General features: G+C 41.7%; 1 protein-coding gene across 2 annotated transcripts; it reads left to right on the top strand.

Annotated features, from left to right (window-relative positions):
* Positions 1–1462: 1462 nt before the first annotated feature.
* LOC113169712 lies at positions 1463–20869 on the top strand. Of its 2 annotated transcripts, XM_026371334.1 has the most exons (22): positions 1463–1659; positions 3806–3952; positions 5499–5548; positions 6194–6317; positions 9566–9622; positions 9789–10008; positions 10148–10393; positions 10540–10695; positions 10794–11078; positions 11250–13801; positions 13940–14066; positions 14634–14739; positions 15339–15544; positions 16132–16316; positions 16402–16470; positions 16552–16700; positions 16790–16904; positions 16992–17179; positions 17306–17447; positions 17524–17650; positions 17764–17934; positions 18145–20869. In XM_026371334.1, the coding sequence occupies exons 4-22, from the start codon at positions 6199–6201 to the stop codon at positions 18166–18168; spliced, it is 5244 nt and encodes a 1747-aa protein (XP_026227119.1). In that variant the 5' UTR covers positions 1463–1659; positions 3806–3952; positions 5499–5548; positions 6194–6198; the 3' UTR covers positions 18169–20869. The 2 variants fall into 2 exon arrangements, with proteins under 2 accessions (XP_026227119.1, XP_026227120.1); XM_026371335.1 differs by lacking the exon at positions 3806–3952.
* The last annotated feature ends 674 nt before the right edge of the window (positions 20870–21543 follow it).

The raw sequence follows: 21543 nt of genomic DNA, 5'->3' as shown, positions 1-21543 counted from the left end.
TAGATTATTTGACCATAATTTTTCAAGTCTTCTACATGTTCTGCACACCATGCAGTAATACATTAGTCTCACTTGGGGGCAGTATAGGCCCATTTGTTTCTTTTTTACGGTATCCTGCACTGCATAACTTTTTTTTTCTCTAATAATATTTGTCGTTTAACAACGTCACTTTTGCTACAGTCCACATCAGTATAGTAGGCCCTTAATCCCAGCTGATCCATTGGAGCTGCTTATTGGCCACAAGTCAGTCTATAGTTGCAGTGAGTAGCTTCCAGGTGTCAATGTGTCAATGTGGAGAGAGTAAATAAAGGTTAAAAATGAAATCCAAGTATGACAGCATTTAGTTTTAAGTAGGAAATGTGCACATGGAATTGAAACAGCACTCTTCTTACTAATAAGCTGCAGGAGCTGGTTGCCAAGCCTTAGCAGAGCCACCAGGTGGCATACTTTAGCAACTCCTGTGGCCTATGAGCTTTCCCCACTTAGTTCTGCACCAGAGCCTGCTGATTGGTCCAAATTCCCACATGGGTATGAGCACTGACCAATACAGTTTGAGCTGATCAGGGGCTGTTGCTAAGGCACTTTAGAGGTAAAAAATCTGTCAGCACAGTGCTTCCACCATTTTCACTCTCTCACTCGTCTGGCTCTTCATCAGCTCTGCCTTTGTCTACCTCTCACTGTGCACTGTGGGCCCACAGCTTTGCCTGCCTTTTATTGGTTAGTGATGGGTGAAATGAGCAGAGGAGTGAGTGGCTGGTTTTGCATTGTGAGCTACAAAGACTAGACCCTCCCTCTTGAACCAAGAGCTGTAGCCCCACCTCCATTGGTTATCCTGTCACTTGACATTTGAGCTCAGCCAACGCTCACAGCCCGTCTGTCACCAATTCACTCTGCTTCACGACCCAGTTCATCCAAAAAAAAAAAGATACCTATGTATTATTCTCCACCAGTAGCCAAAAGAATAGGAGAAACATGCACATTGCTCACACTGAAACAGTACTGGGGTTGTTGTGGCCTCATTCTTCTTTAATTAAGTTAGTAAATATCTTGTTTTTTTAAGGATTTTAAAATAAGAAAAAAATGGTAAGAAAGAGAGATGGAAATGCCACACTGCTGTGAATAGTGAACAGTGTAATAGCAGAGTAATAATGTGCAGCTAAACTGGGGGAAAACATGCCTGAAACAGCTCTAAGAGAATATTTTACAGCTGTGGAGAGATTTAAAATACCTCCTCTACTGTATGGCAACGTTCCAACACTCACTCTGTCTCACACACACATATACTGTATACACATACACACACACACACACACACACACAGGAAGAGAAATAAAGAGCCCCTCCATGCCTCTCTGTCTGCTAGTTTTCCCCTCCTCCTGCCTCACAGCTAAATGTAGAGAGAGATAAGAGATTCTCCCCGTTCATTGGTTCATGTCTTGTGATTGGCAGCTCGCGAGCCCGCCCCATCGGTCTCTGCACATGGATCGGTCTGGTTTGAGAGCCCCAGCATCAGAGAGTGGAGTGGAAACAGGAAGAGGAGGAGAGGGGAAGAAAGGAGACAGAGGAGAGGATCGGGTGAGACAAGGTGGTGAGGAGTGAAAGGGAGGAAAAGGGGAGCAGAGGGGTGTCTGGACCAAAGAGAAGGAACACAAAAAACAGGTACAAAAGAACTGCAGTAGAGCAACTTGATGTGCTTTTATGGCTTATGGAAATGTACTGCATGCATTACACAGTGTGTAGAAAGTATGAATGTTTGTGTTCCTTTTCTGGTCTGTGTTAGTCTGCATTTGTTGATTTTTGTGTGTGTGTGTGTGTGTGTACATGTGTATTTTCTGTGTCATTGTTCTGGACGAGCTTGTCTTGGCTGAACATACTGCAGTGTGTGTCTGCAGACTGTGCTGCACATTCAAGCATGAAGCTCACACACGCATACACGCACACACATGTAGTGCTCACGTGCAGGCCCAATGCAATAGCAGAAATATGAAATGATGAATGTAGTCAGGGGGAACTTGCGGTTACACTTGTGTTGTGGTTCCATTTGAGCTTTGGAAAACTGTTTAACTGTTGAATATCAGCCTGCATGTGTATGTCTGTGTGTGTTTGTGATAGGTGGAAAGCAATAGGTATCTCCATGGTGATTGAGTATAACGATTAATCTTGAATTTGAGTGAACTGTGTCTGTTTGTGTGTGCTGTACTTGGCTCCACTGGAGTTCTGCTCACTTTGTTGAACACACCTTGCTCACAGATCTGGCCTTCTTGCCATTTTTACAGAATAGCAGGCTAAGTTGTTTGTATCGCACTAATTTCTGAGTTGTTTGAAAAGAAACAAAGGAGATGTTTTAAATGTTACTATCACTAACACAGCGCAAATCCAATGTGTGCATACACTTGATATGAGTGTGAGCTTGGATAAACACCTGGATGTGCACTTCTAGGTTACCATTCCCCACATAAATGTCCATCCTGTGCCTTCTTCAAACGTGTTTTAAACCTGCTTTGTACACAACAAGCTGTACTTTTTGCCTTGTTTGCAAAAGACACCCCTCTTTCTTGTTCTTGACCTTGCCTTGGTACATTCCAGTACCCCTCAGAGGGCTGTGCTTTATGGAGCATACACCGGGAGAAGCTGCTGTTATAGAAAGGGAGAAGGGGATAGAGCAGAGGGAAGCTGGGCTGCAGGGGTGTTATTTTTAGAAATGTGATTGATATTCGGCTCATACTGTATGTTCTTCCTCTGTGATCATGAAACTATCTCAGGCCTACATCCAATAAAATCATACATGTGCATGCACTCAAGGTGGCTTGTTCATGCAGTCTATCTGTCTTTACCCTATTGCTTCTTGCTTCCCCTCCATCTGTTCTCTTCATGTCTCTGCTCCTCATGTTAGCTAGCCTAGGAGTCACCAGAGACAGGTCTCGTCTGGTGCAACCTATCCTTCCTTTTATGGTATAGCAGCAGTATCCTTAGTACAGTACATACACAGTGTCTCATAAAGACATGCACATCTGCAGTGGTTCACTGCAGCTTGCAAACGTATCCCAATAGTGTGAGATTTGCAAGAATAGTTTCTCCTAATGGGGGCACAAATAGGATCTGAAGCAGTTCTTCATTCCTGCTTTTTATTTAGCTGACAGAACTACTGTAGAAATGTTGCAGGCATTGTAAAAGAGCAAACAGAGAACTGCCAAAAATGTAGAAGTATACTTTAAATCCTATGGACTGTCTTCATTCCCCCCTTTTCTCTCCATGCTATAATCACACACACATGCAAACACTTCCCTCATTGCTTGAGGTCTTGCTCCCAGCTCTGGACTAAATGATATCATCGGTTACCAGGGATACAAGGACACAGCGTGCAGAGAAGAGGGAGGGTGAGGCATAGGCAGAGCCATACACACAGCCCGAAAGAGAAAGGAAGGAGGCTGGGATATTGGATATCAAGGAAGAAAAGGAGCCTTGTTGAAACAAGTAGTGAAGATATCAAAGGAAATGTTGCAGGGCAACGAGGAGGAAAGATGGAAGAAAAGAGAGGCAACCAGCTTGTCAAAGATTATTGGCCCATTCTTCCTTTCCCCTCCTTCTTACATCTGATTTTGTGCTATTTCTTTGTCTAGAGAGTGACAGAACTGCAACAGTGCAGATATGTTTTTTTCTTTAAATAAGAGATTTAAAATTTAAAAAGAAGAGAGTCACAGCAGTACCTTAAGGATGGAGGAGAGATACTGCCCTTCATTTAAAACAATAAAATCTTCCTGACTTGTGTGCATTGTGGTATTTCCTCTTTCTCTCTGTTTGCCAGCTAGTGCAAGATGAGCATGTCTATTTAAAGGGATCTGAGATTGCACTTGGCTGCTGTCTTTCTATTCCTGATCGACGGCATCATCAAATTTGGAGCAGAGATTCTGTCCCCCCCCCCCCCTCCGTTTCTCTCAGTGCTCATTGCAAGGTAAGATTGGTTACAGTGATGCACATAAACACACATACACATACGTTTAATGCGTTTCAAATCAACGTGTCAGATTTACACTTAGCAAGGGGTGTGGAAAATGTTAAAGGTGACCAAGTGGGAGTTTCGGCAGAGACACAAATAGATGCATGGCTATGCCTCTGTGGTGACAGAGAGAGATGACTGGGGTTTCCTTGGTGACAGAAAGGAAGGAGGAAGCAGAATGAGGGGTGCAGAAAGCGGGTTTATCCCACCAATAGGTGGCAACTCATCAACTAACTAATTGTAAAGAATCATTAGTACACAAATATTTCTTTTTTTCTAATATTACATACAAAGAGGAAATTTCTAAAAAGAAATTGTTGCAACACTGCAAAAAACCCCTACTATATGTAGCAGTTTAACATCGTATGAAGCTTTTCCTTTGGAAATTGGAACTGTAGTTAAAAAACCGTAGCAGTAAGAACTGTCTGGCTTCAGTTGCTGTAGCGACTGGTTAGAAACGGACTCTGAAAACAGCTGCTCAATAAACATTTGCAGAAACGTTATTATAGCGCAGCTGCAGCAGTCTCACCACAAGCAAACCTGTATGGAACAAACCTACAGTACAAAAAAAGTGCCACTGGGGAAGTGGTAAACTGTTGCACAGCAGCTCTTTGTACTTTTTTATAAATAGCTGTGGGAAATGAATGTATGTAGAGATGCAACCTATCATACAGCAATGCTTGCTTCAGCATGCAAAGTTGATCTTTACGGGGTCAGCTCATTTCAACACATTATGCTTAGTGTTGTTGTTGGCAGCAGCCCTTGTAACCCCAGTTGTCTGTCTGTGATAAAAGATGATGCAGAAATTATGTTTTAAATAAAAGGGGGAAAATCTATACAAATGAAAACAAGCAGACGAGGCAACAGATTAGAAATTGTGATGAGCCATTATGGGAACAGCTTGATTTTCTGCAGAGACACAACCAGTCAGCCACCTGACCTGGTATAGTGGTTCAGTGCTCACTCTGACTCTGGAAGTGTGTGTACTAATGAAAGGAATAGATCTAGAAGACAGCACATTCATATTGATTTGAAGCTAATTCATGACCAGTTCTCGCAGAAAATTAAAGAATCTAAGCTTTTAGGCCAAGAAAAATTATACAGCAGCACTGCATGCCATGATTTTTTTCTCTTATTTGTTCTTAAAGTGACATTGACATGGTCCTTTGTCTTACTGCCATGCTTTTTCATCACTGAATGGCCACTGGCTGTGGTGGCTTCTTGGGAGCAGTGATTAGAGAGAGCCTGAATGCATTGTACAGCTCTGGCTGACTGATGATACAACTGTGAAACAGTGCAGCACAAAATATAGCATGAGGAAATAAAATCTACTAAAGATACACAAAATCACACTTTGCTGCTGATGTAAATGACAGATTCACAAAGATATAAAACCAGAATGCAAGCGTTATTATGTAGACACATGTATACAGTATGCATATTTCTTACTCCTTTGTGTCTTGTACTGAATATATGTCTCTACCATGTGTTATGCCCACAGGCTGTTTTGCTCTCAAGTGTGGAGGGCCTCCCAAGTACAGACCAAGACTGGTAACCACAAAACATTTTTTCAGTATCTGTCCTTTGTATGTGTGGGAGTGTGTCTCTGTGTGGGAGTAGTGTGGTTATTTAAAAGTAAACATCTATAGTGCTCACCACTATAGTCCACACACTGCAGTCACAAAGGTACTTGCTGTCTTAGAGGTTTACAACAACAGTAATAATCAAGCAAGGTGTGTGTGTGTGTGTGCATGTGTGTGTGTGTGTGTGTGTGTGTGTGTGTGTGCAGTTACTGCAAATGTCACAGATTGTAGAACAATAAAGTTTTTTCAGTGGCAGAATATCTGGGTATGAGTTGCTTCATTAGTGTTCACCTGCCACTGTCGGTTGATTTTATTTTTCTTTATTATATCAGAGGGCCCTTGCTTTAGGTCCTTTTTTGAATAATCAATCAGCGACTACGCCAATGTCCTGTGTTGTTCCTGCTAATTTTGTCACATATCATGTAGCATAAGTTTAAACCTTTTCACAATCACAAGTTAAATATACAGATGACAGTAGTGTGCATTAGCACTGCATATGGTTGAATGTGGCAGCACCTTAACACTTTTCTTGCTGTGACATGTCATATTTATGTGTTTCCTCATATATTTAAACCTTTTAACACCACCCACATAAATAACATATGTGTTGCAGGCTGCATGTATCACCCAGCAGGGCTGTACTCCGGCCGAAACACATGGGACTCCTGTTCAGCTGGAGGACCTAACCGTGGACTATGGGCTCCTGCAAACAGTCAACCCTGGAGCCACACACAAAGGTTGGCATGACCATGACAACACACATGCAAGACTAGTACCATTTCTACAGTGATACTTTACAGTGATCTTTCAGAGGAGCACCTATTCACATCATTTTAGATGTAGTTGACAGTTACTTTTTATGTATTTACTGTACTGTGATTTCTTCATTGATCATGTACTCTGAGAGTTGAGAAAATGCCCAAAGCAAAGAATTTGACCCTTGTTGAATGACCCAAAAAGGGTCATTCCAGCAGGTGGGAGTCCAGCCTTTGCTGTCTGGATTGATTCAAAATAGGCACCACTGTATGTGTCTGATTAACTAAAACTATGATGAGCATATTCATGCGAAGCTCTCACTTCAGCTAGAGCTGTGGGCATGAACCCATCTGCTGTTTAAACAAGCAGAGCTATGATGAATAAAACCAACTTCTTCAACTGCAGCTGAGGGAAACCTCAATCTAACTATTCAGCTGCAACAGTTGAGTGTGTCAGTGTGTTTCTGGTTGTGGCTTTTGGCAGTAGTAGCAGTACTGATAAAGAGGTCTGCCTTTAAAGAGACATAAACACTAAATCCTAAATACATTTCTTTAGAAGAATACTCTTGCTGGTAGGTTATGCACTGAGCAACATACAGTACTGTATTGTAGAAAAAAATGTGATCCAGTTCAGCTGGGAAATAGCACCTTTTTTTTTTTTTAATTACAATATGCATGACCTTTTTGAGGAAAATTAACCCAAATAATGATATCATAATGACTTTGATTGATCATATTGTTCATTTAAACGGTTTAATGAGGTCACAGTAGCAACATTGTGATTTTCAACAAGCCAATTCATAGCTAATCAAGTTAAGGAAGTTTATTGCTACAAAAGTGTATGTTCTTTTCATATATACAGTATTATATCTGTAGCAGTTTGTAACAGTTGCCATTAAAGAAATGTTTTTAAGTAACAAACCTTCACTAGCAGCAACAATTAAAGCTTACAGAGTTAGTGTTGTCTTGGATTTATAATATTTGATGTAAACTGATTCTCTTCCTGTCTTGAAATCCAGACTGAAACGTGACTGCATTGTCCTCTCCCACCCTTTTTGTATTTTTTGTTTCTACAGTAACCTTGAGTGCTCAGAAAGGCGCTTGTAAATAATATGTATTATTCTTGGTGGTCAGGATGAGCTTCCAGATGACTGGGAAACTACAGCAGAGGTTATCAGGGAAACAGGTAGGAAGGTGCTAGGTGTGTCATCTGGAAAGAGGAAAGAAGGTAAAGACACTTGGTGGTGGAATGAGGAAGTACAGGAATGCATCCAGAGGAAGAGGTTAGCTAGAAGGAAGTGGGATGTAGAAAGGACTGAGGAAAGTAGACAAGAGTACAAGGAAGCACAGCGTAGAGTGAAGAGGGAGGTGGCAAAGGCCAAACAGAAAGCTTACGATGAGCTGTATGACAGGTTAGACACAAAGGAAGGAGAGAAGGACTTGTACAGGCTAGCCAGACAGAGAGATAGAGATGGGAAGGATGTGCAACAGGTAAGGGTGATTAAGGACAGAGATGGAAAGGTGCTAACAACCCAGGAGAGTGTGCAGAAAAGACGGAAGGAGTATTTTGAGGAGCTGATGAACGAGGAAAATGACAGGGAAAGAAGGGAGGAAGATGTTGATGTTGTGGAGCAGGAAATAGAAGAGATTGGAAAGGATGAGGTTAGGAAGGCTCTGAAAAGGATGAAGAGTGGAAAGGCTGTTGGTCCTGATGACGTACCTGTGGAGGTGTGGAAGTGCTTAGGAGAGACAGCAGTGGAGTTTCTAACCAGTTTGTTCAATAGGATTCTAGAGAGTGAGAAGATGCCTGAGGAATGGAGGAGAAGTGTTCTGGTTCCGATCTTTAAGAACAAGGGCGACACGCAGAACTGCAGCAACTATAGAGGAATAAAGTTGATGAGCCACACAATGAAGCTGTGGGAAAGAGTAGTGGAAGCCAGGCTGAGGAAGAAGGTGGAGATTTGTGAGCAGCAGTATGGTTTCATGCCCCGTAAGAGCACCACTGATGCTGTTTTTTGCTTTGAGAATGTTGATGGAAAAGTACAGAGATGGTCAGAAGGAGCTGCATTGTGTCTTTGTAGATTTAGAGAAGGCGTATGACAGGGTGCCGAGGGAGGAGCTGTGGTACTGTATGAGGTCGTCTGGAGTGGCAGAGAAGTACGTCAGACTAGTTCAGGACATGTATAAGAGAAGTATGACGGTGGTGAGATGTGCTGTAGGTCAGACAGAGGAGTTCAAGGTGGAGGTGGGACTACACCAAGGATCAGCTTTGAGTCCCTTCTTGTTTGCTATGCTGATGGACAGGCTGACAGATGAGGTCAGACAGGAATCTCCCTGGACAATGATGTTTGCGGATGACATTGTGATTTGCAGTGAGAGTAGAGAACAGGTGGAGGAACAGCTGGAAAGGTGGAGGTTTGCTCTGGAAAGAAGAGGCATGAAGGTCAGTCGTAGTAAGACAGAATACATGTGTCTGAACGAGAGGGATCAAGGTAGAAATGTTAGGTTACAGGGGGCTGAGGTGAAGAAGGTACAGGAGTTTAAGTACTTGGGGTCAACAGTTCAGTGTGATGGAGAGTGTGGAAAAGAGGTGAAGAGGAGAGTGCAGGCAGGTTGGAGCGGGTGGAGGAAAGTGTCAGGAGTGTTGTGTGACAGAAGAGTGTCAGCAAGACTCAAAGGAAAGGTGTACAAGACAGTGGTGAGACCAGCTCTGCTCTATGGGTTAGAGACGGTAGCAGTGAGAAAGAGACAAGAGGCTGAGATGGAGGTAGCAGAGATGAAGATGTTGAGGTTCTCCTTAGGAGTGACCAGGTTAGACAGAATAAGGAACGAGTACATCAGAGGGACGGCTAACGTTGCCTGTGTTAGCGACAAAGTCAGAGAGGCCAGACTGAGATGGTTCGGACATGTTCAGAGGAGGGATAGTGAGTATATTGGTAGAAGGATGTTGGAGATGGAGCTGCCAGGCAGGAGGGCAAGAGGACGACCAAGGAGGAGATATATGGATGTCTTAACAGAGGACATGAGGTTGGCTAGTGTTAGGGTAGAAGATGTTCATGATAGATTTAGGTGGAAAAGGATGATTCGCTGTGGCGACCCCTGATGGGAAAAGCTGAAAGAAGAAGAAGATTATTATTATTATTATTAATATAACAAATTAAAGATCTCTGACAAACATATAAACTGCATTGTTTTCTTCTCATAATTTATATAATTTTTCATCACAATAGGTTCCGAGGAGGACGCAATCAACCACATCATCCACAATCAAGTCATCTCTATAATAGGTGAGTGAAAAATTGTTGCTTAAACCAAAGCGTGATGCGAACATGGGTATGGACATTCAGTTGATATATGATATTAATGTGATGCTGTTGAATCATTGTTTTGTGTCACTGTCTACACCCTGACACTTGCTAAATTGTTGCTAAATTCCTTTGGTCTTTTTCACAGAGGGGAGAGAACAGTCAACCATGTCCAGGACAAGAGTGTCTCAAAGGGTCACAGACAACATCTGCATCTTTGGGACGGTAAAGAGCAGCCGTTTGAGGCGCAGAACTGGCATCACAACTCCACACGCACATTCCATAACCGAGCTGGCACCAGCAGTGGTTATCTAATAGGACCTGGAGAGCGCTACACAAACTGGGATAACAATGTCAGCAATTCTGTGGTGAGGCTTGCTGATTAGGAATATTATATGTAATATATATATAATATTTTCAAAGGAGGTAATGTTCTTAGTAGGTGTGTAGGAGAAGTGTGTCATAATTAATATATATGACTTTTCATTTTTGCTTTTTAATTGTTAGCATGGGGGTCCTCGCATGCATCGCAACAACCGAGAACTCCAGTCCCTACCAGAGAGATGGCCGCCCTCAGACTGCCACAGGAGTTTCGAAGGCAGAATGATAAACAACAGGTCAGGCCCCTGGAAACGGCCAGCCCTCCATCAGGGGAGAGACCAACTGCATCAGCACAGTCTACCATCACAACACCCTTTATCTACTAGGGAAGAGTATTCAGCTAAGAGGAGAAGAGACTTAGGCCCTGATCAGGTAGTTTCTTGAATTAACAGCAACTTTAAGTAATTTGGTAAAAATTGCCTATATATCTGCACATCACAGTTCATTTCTGTTCAACAGCACCATCCACTGGTGAAATCCCATCTAATATGAAAGGATGTTCATGTTTCTCTGTTTAGTCATCTCATCCTGGATCAAGGCATTTAACTTTGCTTGCCCATACCCCATCACCACCTCGCCACCACCGCAGCAACCAAGATGATTGGAAGCCTCTTAATGACACAGTGGGTCCTTGCCACCACTCTAACAACAGGACCTCAATAACACAGCAACAGGTGAGCCTGTATAAGTAGTATATAATAATTAGTAAGACTGAAAAATTGAAGAACATGTAGATCATTGTCAACTATTTTACTGATGTTAAAACTTACAGGAAACCTCTAAACTGCGAACTGGAGGACACGGCTTCAGTAACAGTACCTTAGCATCTCCAAACCCGAGTTGTGGCAGCAGACAAACACATCATGGAAGCAGAGGGAAGGTCGACCGGAAAATCTTGTCGTCACCAGCAGACCACACCCGTGTGCCTTACAGCCACCAAAACCATCATTACCACCGTCAACGGCACACAGGCCACACCAGAGCCCCACAGAACAACTCCCCCTTACACCCACTGGAAGAAAAAGACTCACGGAGCCATCACCACAAACAAAGCACAGTGAGAAACAAACACATAACAGTATATCTGTAGGACACATTTAAACTTTCTGTGCACTAAATAGGTAGCAGTTGATATTATATTAGTCAGTATAATGGTATGTTAGATATGCTTGTTTATATTTGACTGTAGTATCTGTTAAACAAATGTTATTTATTGTGAACTCCACAGGAACCTCAGCGCACTCATCTAAGAGGCAACTCAAGAGATCCAGCCCCCTCCAAGTCTTCTAGTGCAGACTCTCCTCCCTATTCATCCCTCCTCTGCAGTCCTAAAGATGGAGGCTCTACTGCCAACAGTCCACATGCTCCCTCCAGTCCTTCATACATGGTGGCCAGTGGCAGAAAAGGTCCATCAGTCATTCATCAGTGTAGCCCTGACCTCAGTGGACAACAGAAACTCCAGGGAATCCCCTCTCACACGCCGAGACCTAGTCTGACATCTGCCACATCTCATGATGCTGGTTCTAAATCCAGGTTTTCAGACATCAAGTACAGAAAGACCTCGCAGCCCCCCTGCTCAGATCTATTCCCCCACAGTAGATCGAGAGCAAACAAGCCCGAGAAGGAGTTGGAAGAGCACAAAAAACTTGAGTGTAGACCAACAGACAAGGTGGAGAAAAAGGAAAGAAAGGGCGAGCTTCAAAAGACAAACAGAAAGGGTGAAGAAAGGAAAAAGCGGAAGAAAAAAGAGGAGAAAAGGTTGAATGAGAGAAGAAAGAAAAGAGATAAAACAGTTAGGAAAGACAGAAAGTTGGGCTCAAAAATCCCAGAAGGGGGATTGCTACCTGCCATCTCTGCTTCAAACTCTTCTGGAGATGTTAAAATAAGTAAAACAGAGACTACTACACTGACTCTGGAGAATCAGAGCCAGTCACCACCCAAACACAAGCACAGGGAGAGAAGTGAGAAAGCAGAGAAGATGCACAGACCATCTGCAAATACTCCTCGTTCCAGCTGCACTTCACCACATCCATGCTCAAAATCTGAAAACCACAAAATGCCCAGTCCTCAGAAACAACTCATGCAGTCTCATCACAGGAGCACCAGCCTCAACCAGACCCGCAAAAACCCCACCATTGTTTTATCCCAGTCAGAAGACAGACCAAAAGACAAGGCTGTTGATTCACTTCCTTCACTTTTGTTTAAAGCTTTAGCACCACTCAGTACAGCATGTTCTGTTAGCTCAGAGCAGCCCATACATAGCAAAGAAGGTGTGCAGGGAGGAGTTCTCAATGCCCCAGATCTCCAGCCTGTGTCTGTGATTGGAAATTTGAGGGAAATGGGAGACAACCTCGCAAACACCCCACCTGTTCTGAGCTGGCAGGGCTCTCCAGTATCAGATCTGGGAGAGGATGAGGAGGATCTAGAAAAGGGAGTGATATGTAGACCTGTTCTCCAGCCCAGCCCCACCCAGTGCTTTTCTCCTTTTCCTGTAGACACTGAGAGGATAGATGATATGAATAAGGAGCCTTGTGATAGTATACTAGATGAATATTCCCATAATGACATGTCTGAACTCTGTGACCTGCCCTGTATGAGTGAGGAAGTTGCTGAAGAAGAAAAGAAAGAAGAAGAAGAAGTAGAAACTTCTGACTCTCTTCTTCGTGAGCTTTGCCACCATAAAACAGGATTGGATGATGTTTTCAAGAGCCTCGCTACCTTCCTCAGAGGGCAGAGGGTCTCTTGTCGAGGAGGACCATTTGGCGGCTCTCCTGCTAGCGTTGCAAATGGGGTGAAGTGCTCCTCTTCTCTTTCTCTTGAGCCAGAGCATCTGGATTTCTCCTCCACACTAGATTCCATAGCATCCTCCAAACCCTGTAATCAGTCATCAACTCAGACTACCTCAGAAACAGTTTTGAAATCTCCCAGTCCGACCTATCTGAGTGAGCCTGTCATAGATTCCCTGGTCCAGAATAAGCAGGCAGAGAATGAGAATGACATAGAAAAAATGCAAGAGGGTAAGAATTCAGAGACTCTCCCACAAAGAATTGATTCAGCTCTGTTAGACGGGTCACTAAGTGCAGAATTGACTCTGACCACCACAAATCCTGCGTCTTTAACCAGCCTTCTCACTGTGTCCACAAAGGAAGAGAGAGAGCGCAGCGAAGAGACAGAATACATACATATAGACAGAAAAACAAAACTAAATAGTAAGGATGCAGAAAGAGAAGGAGAAATCAAGATTAAGTTAAAGACTGAAGATAACAGTGTTACCTGTCATAAAAACAAAGTCAATGAAATTAGGGATTTGGAAGGAATGGATGTTTCATCCTTGATGCCAGTCATTTCCAGAAGCTCATCCGTACCTCTCAAAGACAGCACGAAAGACCAGATTTCCCAGGAAATTCAAACCCCACTTGGCAAGGACAACGAAGAAGAAAAGGTGAACGCTGGGAATGCTGAGGTAAAGACAGCAGGAGAGGAGAAAGGAGAGATGTGTGAGTTAGCAGGTTCAGTCACAGATTCAGCTGTATCAGTCAGTTCGTCCACCATGAGCGTCTCCACACCAGCAAGTAAACCTCCCTACTCATTAGCTCCAGTCGACCCGCTGAAACTGAAAGCATTGTCCATGGGCTTGTGTAAGGAGCTGAAGATTATCCTGATTAAAGTGGAGAACATTGGAAGACAAACATTCAACATATCAGAAGTGGAGGAGCAAAGAGTTTCACTATCCAAAGTCAACATCAAAAACACAGCCACTGAAGTGATCAGAGCCTGCAAGTGAGTAGTCTAACAATGACAGCTCTACTCTGGGTGTCTCATCAAAAATGCGATAGACAAGGGGAAATTTTGGAGTCAGTCTTACAGGGTAAGAGTTGTTTCTCTTGATACATGCTTTGCTCTGTCCTCTTTTTCTAGGGGAACAAGGATGAAGGGGAAATTCAAGGAGTCATACCTGCTTACCACCTTGTCTGTTAAACCTAAAATTGCCATCCAGACCCCCATCCCTCGAGAAAAGCTTAACCCTCCTACACCAAGCATCTATGTGAGTTTGTACAAATTGGTATATTTAACGACCCAGCTTAACGAATAAAATCATCATATCCTAAAACCTTTTTTTAACCATGCTAGCAGCATGGTTCTAGGGATGGTAATGTAGGCATGCAGGGCACTTAGTCCACACATTGGTTGTAACTAAAATATCTCAACAACTATTTGATAGATGGGCACACAGAGGTCATGTTCCCCTCAGGAGAAATTGTGATGACTTTTAGGATCGCTTTATATCTACTGACACACATGTAGTTACTTGATTATTTTTTAAAACATTTAAAGTAAGTCCACATCTTATCATTGTGAACATGTTAGCATTAGTTTGAAACTCCACTATAGTTGAGTTCTCTCTGATATACCAGAGCCTCTTGCATCCCTCCAAAGTGTGGTTCTTATAGGAGGCAAAAGCTGAAAATCACCTCCACGATTCTTTGATTTGTTTAGAATCATTTTATTTCTTGGGTCATTTTATGACTACTGTTGGTGAATAGTGTTAGTATTTGTATTTGTTTTTACCCTTGTTAAATTTTCATAATCATACTGTGTGTGTTCTGTGTAGTTGGAGAGCAAGAGGGACGCCTTTTCTCCAGTTCTGCTTCAGTTTTGCACTGATCCCAAAAATGCTGTTACTGTCATCAGAGGTCTTGCTGGCTCCCTCCGTCTTAGTAAGTTTATGCACCACACTCATCTCAGCTAATTTACTACACTTGATTTACTCTATGTAGCCTAACAGAATCATCAAATCCATTAACTCTGTATGAAATTTGTTTTTTTATTATTAATACACTGCCATTAATTTGGAGTCCGTATGTTTTAATTTGTGGAAGGCAGCACAAGTTAAAGGCTAAAGCTGTCAGACATGGTTCTAAGAAGTTCTGTGTCTCATATCACTGTTCTGCAAATTGGACAGGACAGGATGCGCTACTTCAAGTGCAAAAATGCATCTGAGTGGCTCATATTTGAATGCAGATGAAACTCTCTGATGATGGCTATGTGATTGTAAGGTTCCACTGTGACCAGCAATTGCTGCTTTGAAACCATTTGCATATTTCAGTATGGGTGTTATATAGTATAGATAAACTAATCTTATTTCTCTTACTATCTCTTTTATCTATGTCATACATTAAGTCAAATAACGCAGGAATAAATGCAACACAACTGGGATAACTGAGATTGAGTATCTCAAAACTTACAACAATTTGGAACTTAATGGTTATGTGATGATTGTCTCTGTTCTCTCTTTTTTTTCCCCCCCCTATGTGAGACCTTGGTCTCTTCTCCACCAAATCTTTGGTGGAGGCCAATGCAGACCATGCAGTGGAAGTAAGGACTCAGGTTCAGCAGCCGGCTGATGAGAACTGGGATCCTAGTGGCTCTGCACAGACATGGCCCTGCGAAAGCAGCCGCTCACACACCACTATTGCCAAATACGCTCAATACCAGGCTTCCAGCTTCCAAGAGAGCCTGCAGGTATACATTTTCCCTCATAACACGCACATCCAGATCAACTTTAATCTGAATAAAATCACTTTACAAAAGACACTTATATGAACAGATTTGTTGCTACGTGGTATGCCCAAGAATTTGTGACATTCACCAATTTTTACTTCTTTCTTTACTTTTTTCCCTGATACGACTACTGACACTTCTAAATGTTTCCTCTAAATCAGCAGTGCATCATGCAACTGATTCCAGAAAGCAAATCTTCTAGTTTTACTCTTTGGTAACATTTTTGTGTAAATTGGCCATGGGTGAAGCAGAACAGGCAGTACAAACACAATGTATGGACATTTTCCAGATAGATTATGCTAATGATAACATCTCTCAAACATACAGCTCCTCACAAACATTCATCTAGCTGAAATAAGCGAAGTTTGCTCTGTTGAGAGAGTTTGGAACATGCTTACAAAGAAGAATCACAGAAAAAAAGAGGGGTTTAGGGGCACTTATGTACCACGTAGGTGGATTACTATTAAAATCCACCTATGTGGAGAGTGATGCATTTTTGTTTAGCTGTTGGCCAACCTGTCAGCTAAGCTCACATAGATGTTTTATAGGAGGAGAAGGAGAGTGAGAATGAAGAGGATGGAGAGCAGGCCAAGACCTCATGCCCATCGGCTACCACAAAAGCTGATCTGATATTAGCCAACTGTAAAGGCAGTCTCACCCTGACTACCAATAAGGCGAATTGTGCTCCTGTCTTCAGCAAGACCCATTCAGTTCATTCCACCAGCATCCCCAGGTTAGCGCAAAACTGTCAACTGTTTGTATTAAGTATTCACTGTATAACTGTTTAAACTATGCTCAGATGTTGTTGTTTCCCCCAGTTCAGAGCAGAAGACAGTAAGGAAGATCATTAAATTTGGAACCAATATTGATCTGTCTGACCCCAAAAGGTAAGATGATGTTATTAAACTATAACAGTTTAAACAGATGTTTCTTGTTGTTCCACATTACTATGTGTGTTTTTTAATTAGGTGGAAACCCCAGCTGCAGGAGCTGCTTAAGCTGCCAGCTTTTATGCGAGTGGAGTCTAGCAACAACATGCTCAGTCACGTCGGTCACACCATCCTGGGCATGAACAGCGTTCAGCTCTACATGAAGGTGCCAGGGAGCCGCACGCCAGGTCAGTGTGTATCTGACACCACAATTAGGCATTGTATTTAAATTGGTCTGACGTCAAATGAATTAATTAATGTGTGCGTTTCTTATCAGGCCACCAAGAGAACAATAATTTCTGCTCTGTCAACATCAATATTGGGCCTGGTGACTGCGAATGGTTTGCGGTGCATGAGCACTACTGGGAAGCTATCAACAAATTCTGTGAGAAGTGAGTGAAGAGGTCTTTTAGATTCAACAATAGACATGACAGTACATCTGCATGCTAAATTAAAATGTTGCAATCTGTGTCCTTCAGACATAGTATAGACTACCTCACAGGGTCTTGGTGGCCAGTCCTGGAAGACCTCTACAGTGCCAACATTCCTGTGTACCGCTTCATTCAGAGGCCAGGAGACCTGGTGTGGATTAATGCAGGGACTGTGCACTGGGTCCAGGCGGTGGGCTGGTGTAACAACATCGCCTGGAATGTGGGACCCCTCAACTGTAAGTTATAACAAAGAAAAAAATTGCTTAAACTTGATGGTCAGGTGTTTTTCTTCATCTCAAATTACTGTTTAATATGTTGCCTACTCTCAGCTTCAGTGCTGTTTGTGTTTTCCCCTCTCCCAGCGTACCAGTATCAACTCGCCCTGGAGCGCTTTGAGTGGAATGAGGTGAAGAAGGTTAAGTCAATCGTTCCCATGATCCATGTCTCCTGGAATGTGGCTCGCACTATCAAGATCACAGATCAGGATACCTTCAAGATGATCAAGTAAGATGCGTGTGTGTGTGTATGTCAGACAGAGTGTGTTTACATCTTTTACAATCCACTCCTCCGTCTTCATCAGACACTGCCTGATGCAGTCCATCAAGCACATCCAGATCCTGAGAGACCAGCTGATTGCTGCAGGGAAGAAAATCTGCTACCAGAGTCGAGTGAAGGATGAGCCAGCCTACTACTGCAATGATTGTGATGTGAGTCCTTCTCACCGCTGACCCCACCATCTGCCCAAACAGTGAATGGAACCTTTTGTTTCTGTGGCGTAGTTGTATTTAAGGACTGCAACAACAATGCTGTGTTTGTGCAGGTGGAGGTGTTCAACCTGCTGTTTGTGACCAGTGAGAACAGCAGCAAGAAGACGTATGTGGTGTACTGTGAGGACTGCGCCCGGTCTAAGAGTGCGTCGCTGGCAGGGGTGGTGGTGCTAGAACAGTATCGTATGGAGGAGCTGATGAGAACCTACGACAGCTTCGCACTGGTTAGTATTGCTTTCTAGCTTTGTGCATTAACAGTATTGGCAGAGTGTGTTTGAGAGATGTTTAAATAAAATAAATACAAACTTCTGGACAAAAACATTTTAATGGATATAGATGGGAGTACGGTTCTAAATGATCATGTCTTGTGAAAGCATACGGTTTTTTCATTGACTCAACTAAGCTGGGTTCCTTGGTCTTGTCTCCTCCTTCAGGCTCCAACACCCTTCTCAAAGTGAGGACTCCTCTCTGGTGTCTTTCAGCCATAACCAAAACTCTAATGGCAGCACAAATGTTGTCTTCAAGGCAATCTATTCCTGCAAACACTTTCTGAATCAGCCAATCACGTTTGCTCAGTATTGTTTACATCACTCAATAAGGTATGGATACTCAGCCAATCCAACTATAGCTCACTGTCTTCCCCATACCAGCTGCTGATTGGACGCGTGTTTTGAAATAGAATGACTAGACTGGTACTTCTCACGAAAAGCATTTCAGATGTGTACAAAAAAAATGTGAGCATTGCTAGCACTGAAAATCAGGTTATATGTTCAACGGACACTGCTGTGATTCAAAAGCGTCAAGTAGCCGGTTCTATGTATTAATTCAGGTACTTTTATGCAAATTCAGTAGAACTTTTTTACACCAATCTAGTTATTCTATATGTCCATGAATTTGCTGTGATTCTGTTGTACCAGCAGGGGAATTGCTTCACAGGAGAAGTAGCTGATTGTCACATTTGGCATTGTATTGGTTCCTGTTTTTGTTTGGTATTCAGGTAAACTCGGACATTTGTAACTCCTGTCTGTAAAATCTTCGAGGTGCTATTCCAATTTTATTTATTCTTGTTAGATACTTAAAAAGTTTTACCAGCCTAGAAGTATACCACATTGGCCTTGTGAACTGTATTTAGAGGAGAGGTAATTAGAGCATTAAACACACACAAATATGGTTTTACGTAAGTATTTAAAAAAAAAAAAAGCGAGTCAAAAACTTTTATCAGTTTCTCTAAAATACGGGTTTACTAGAGGACTAATATGGTTTCATTCTTAGTTGGAACTCAAGTATGTAGATGGATTTTTTTCTTTCTCAGTTTTTAGTTGTTGGTGTGGTTTCTAAGATACAACTAGAAAACAGACACAGTGTTGTTTTTATTTTTGAAATGGGGAGAACAGTCCCACTTTTATACCTCTTTTGTTATGTTCCGGTTTCTAGATGACAGAGAAAATAAATAATTGTAAATTGTGAATGAAATTATGGAAATGGCGGTGTGCATAGACGGGATACAGAGGTGGGGAGTCACCATCTGCAAAGTGCCTGCAACAGTCTGACAAAAGATAACACGTCCAAAGAGACACACAATCAATCAAAACTCTTATAATGCAAACGTCGGCGAGGGCAGACAGATGATCAGACTGACTGCAGGGCACCTCTGTGTTTCCATTTGTACGCCACACATCCTGATGAGGCTCAGCTCCATGCACTGCCACCACATTTACTACACTGTATCTCCAGGTTAACATGTTGAAGAGCACATGAACTGCTTTTTTTTTTTTTTTTCATTAACATTTAGTAGACAGCCCTTCAAAATAAAAGCTCTTATTTTGTTGACAGTAGGTGATACATCCAGAATTTGGCTTTTGGTTAAATAGATATCGGCAATAAAACTTAGATCAGCTGATTCTTGGTCTGGCTGTGCTTTCCAGTGTTCTTAAAAGTGCAGTGGAAAGCTGCGATTCCTACACTAAATTGGATGAGCACTTACTGTATTACACTGGACCGCGTTCACATGTGCTGCTTTGGTTCCTTAGGTTAGGTCTGTTTGTTTGAATCATTAAAGCAGATGTTCAGCTCAACTGCTGTGTATCCAGTCTATTAAAAACAATCCCCACAAGTGACAGCTTGGTACTCGTGCCCTCAGTAGTCTGTGCACACCATTTCATGTACATATTATATGTGATTTCAGGTTTACTGGAAGACTTATGTAGTTTTGTTCTCAATCAAACATCTAATTTGTATATGGTCAAATATGTCCACTTGAATTGTTTGTTTGCGTTGTTGATATATAATTACAGTACACCCCAAAAATCTCCTGTTTCACTGTAGTTTAAATTACAGCTAAGGGGATTTCTTCCCACTTTTATACCTCTTTTGTTGTCAATTTCTATTTTTTGGACAGTTTCTGTTTTGTTCTTCTTCTTTTTTTCTTTTTTTGGGGGGGATAAAATGGAGAATTGTAAATTGTGACATTATTTATACTATACACGGTTGTTTTCTTATATATTTATTGCATATCAATGGGTACTTCACTTGAGAAGGGGCTACAAGGTATTTTAAAAATGTAGTATGATCACGACATGTGGATAGGGGAAGTGCAATCAGGGGGTGGTTTAATATACATGGTGCTAGAGCCCTCCTTGCCTCGATGCCCCCTCATTAAACAGCTTATAATGATGTATTAATATAAGTCACTGATACAACTCAAAGCAACCGGTGCTTAGAACCATTTCAACACAGTTTACTGGTCACAGAAATGGAATGATGTCTTTGTACTGTATCAAATAGATAAATACAAGATCTTTTTTAACTTTTTTGCCATTGTATGAAATTCATAATCTTGTGAGGCATTAGTGGTTTTACGATGAGCATTAGCAGTAGTTGTAATTCTTGACACTTTTGCAGAGACTTTTAGGGATGTGTCTTTGAATGGCGTCAGGGTTTTGTTTTTCTGTGTGTCTCGTCCTCATTATTAATATTATTTGAAGGATGTAACAATGCTCTATTTCCTCTTGACTTGTTTGATTTATGCTGCACTTATTGTTTCAAAAAAGAACTCACATAAAAGAAAACCTGAGCCAGACCTGTCTTAAATCCCTCTGTGATTTTTTTCTGTGACATATTGTATTGTTGTTCAAGAAAATAAAATGTTTTGATAAATTATTCAACAGCGACTTATTTCCTTTCATTTCTCACCAGCTGTCTTGTCTCGTGGGGAGGTTTCATTGATTTGGTTCTATCTGGTTCTATTTGGCGCACTCCAACTGGCACAATAATACGTTGGAGATGGGGTTTGATGTGTTATCAGCTCTTGAGAAGGGAGCAGTGCTTTGACATTTGCTTTACTCAGCTGAATTTGGGCAGTTTTTCTCTTTCTTCCTGACCTTTGTTGGCATTTTGGACTTTTAATTTGTAGTTTGAAAACGTAGCTCTTACTTTTACTCCACAACAAATCAGAGGAAAATATTGTACTTATCTCCACTGCATTCATTTTAACATCATTAGTTACTTTTTGCAGGTTTATATTCTTATAAAAATCATTGTATAATGATTATGTTATATTATATTGTTAAACTTTTACTTTAATGTTATTAACAGCATCAAACTCTTGATTGTTTAAAATACAAAGTACTTTTACTATTCTACTTAAAGTTACATTTAGAGGTTGTATTTAAATACTTTTACTTCAGTAGAAGAATTAAAGGGTACCTCTACCTGGAGTGGATTATTTAATTTCTCTAAGCAAGTACTTGCACTTTTTCTTGAGTATTGAGTCTGTGTACTTTAAACATCTCTGTAAAATTTCAATTAAAAAAACCCGTACTAATGTAAGCAGC

This window comes from Anabas testudineus, chromosome 14 (genome assembly GCF_900324465.2).
Source record: "Anabas testudineus chromosome 14, fAnaTes1.2, whole genome shotgun sequence".
Lineage (NCBI taxonomy): Eukaryota > Metazoa > Chordata > Actinopteri > Anabantiformes > Anabantidae > Anabas > Anabas testudineus.
This window is presented reverse-complemented; position numbering and strand designations above follow the sequence as displayed.

What these genes read in the sequence shown, in the direction of transcription:
- LOC113169712 (XM_026371335.1), top strand. Translation starts at nt 6,199, where the DNA reads ATGTATCACCCAGCAGGGCTGTACTCCGGCCGAAACACATGGGACTCC. An exon ending in GATCTGTCTGACCCCAAAAG is followed by an intron (nt 16,471 to 16,551) that starts GTAAGATGATGT and finishes TTTTTTAATTAG; the next exon opens with GTGGAAACCCCAGCTGCAGG. An exon ending in GATACCTTCAAGATGATCAA is followed by an intron (nt 17,448 to 17,523) that starts GTAAGATGCGTG and finishes CGTCTTCATCAG; the next exon opens with ACACTGCCTGATGCAGTCCA.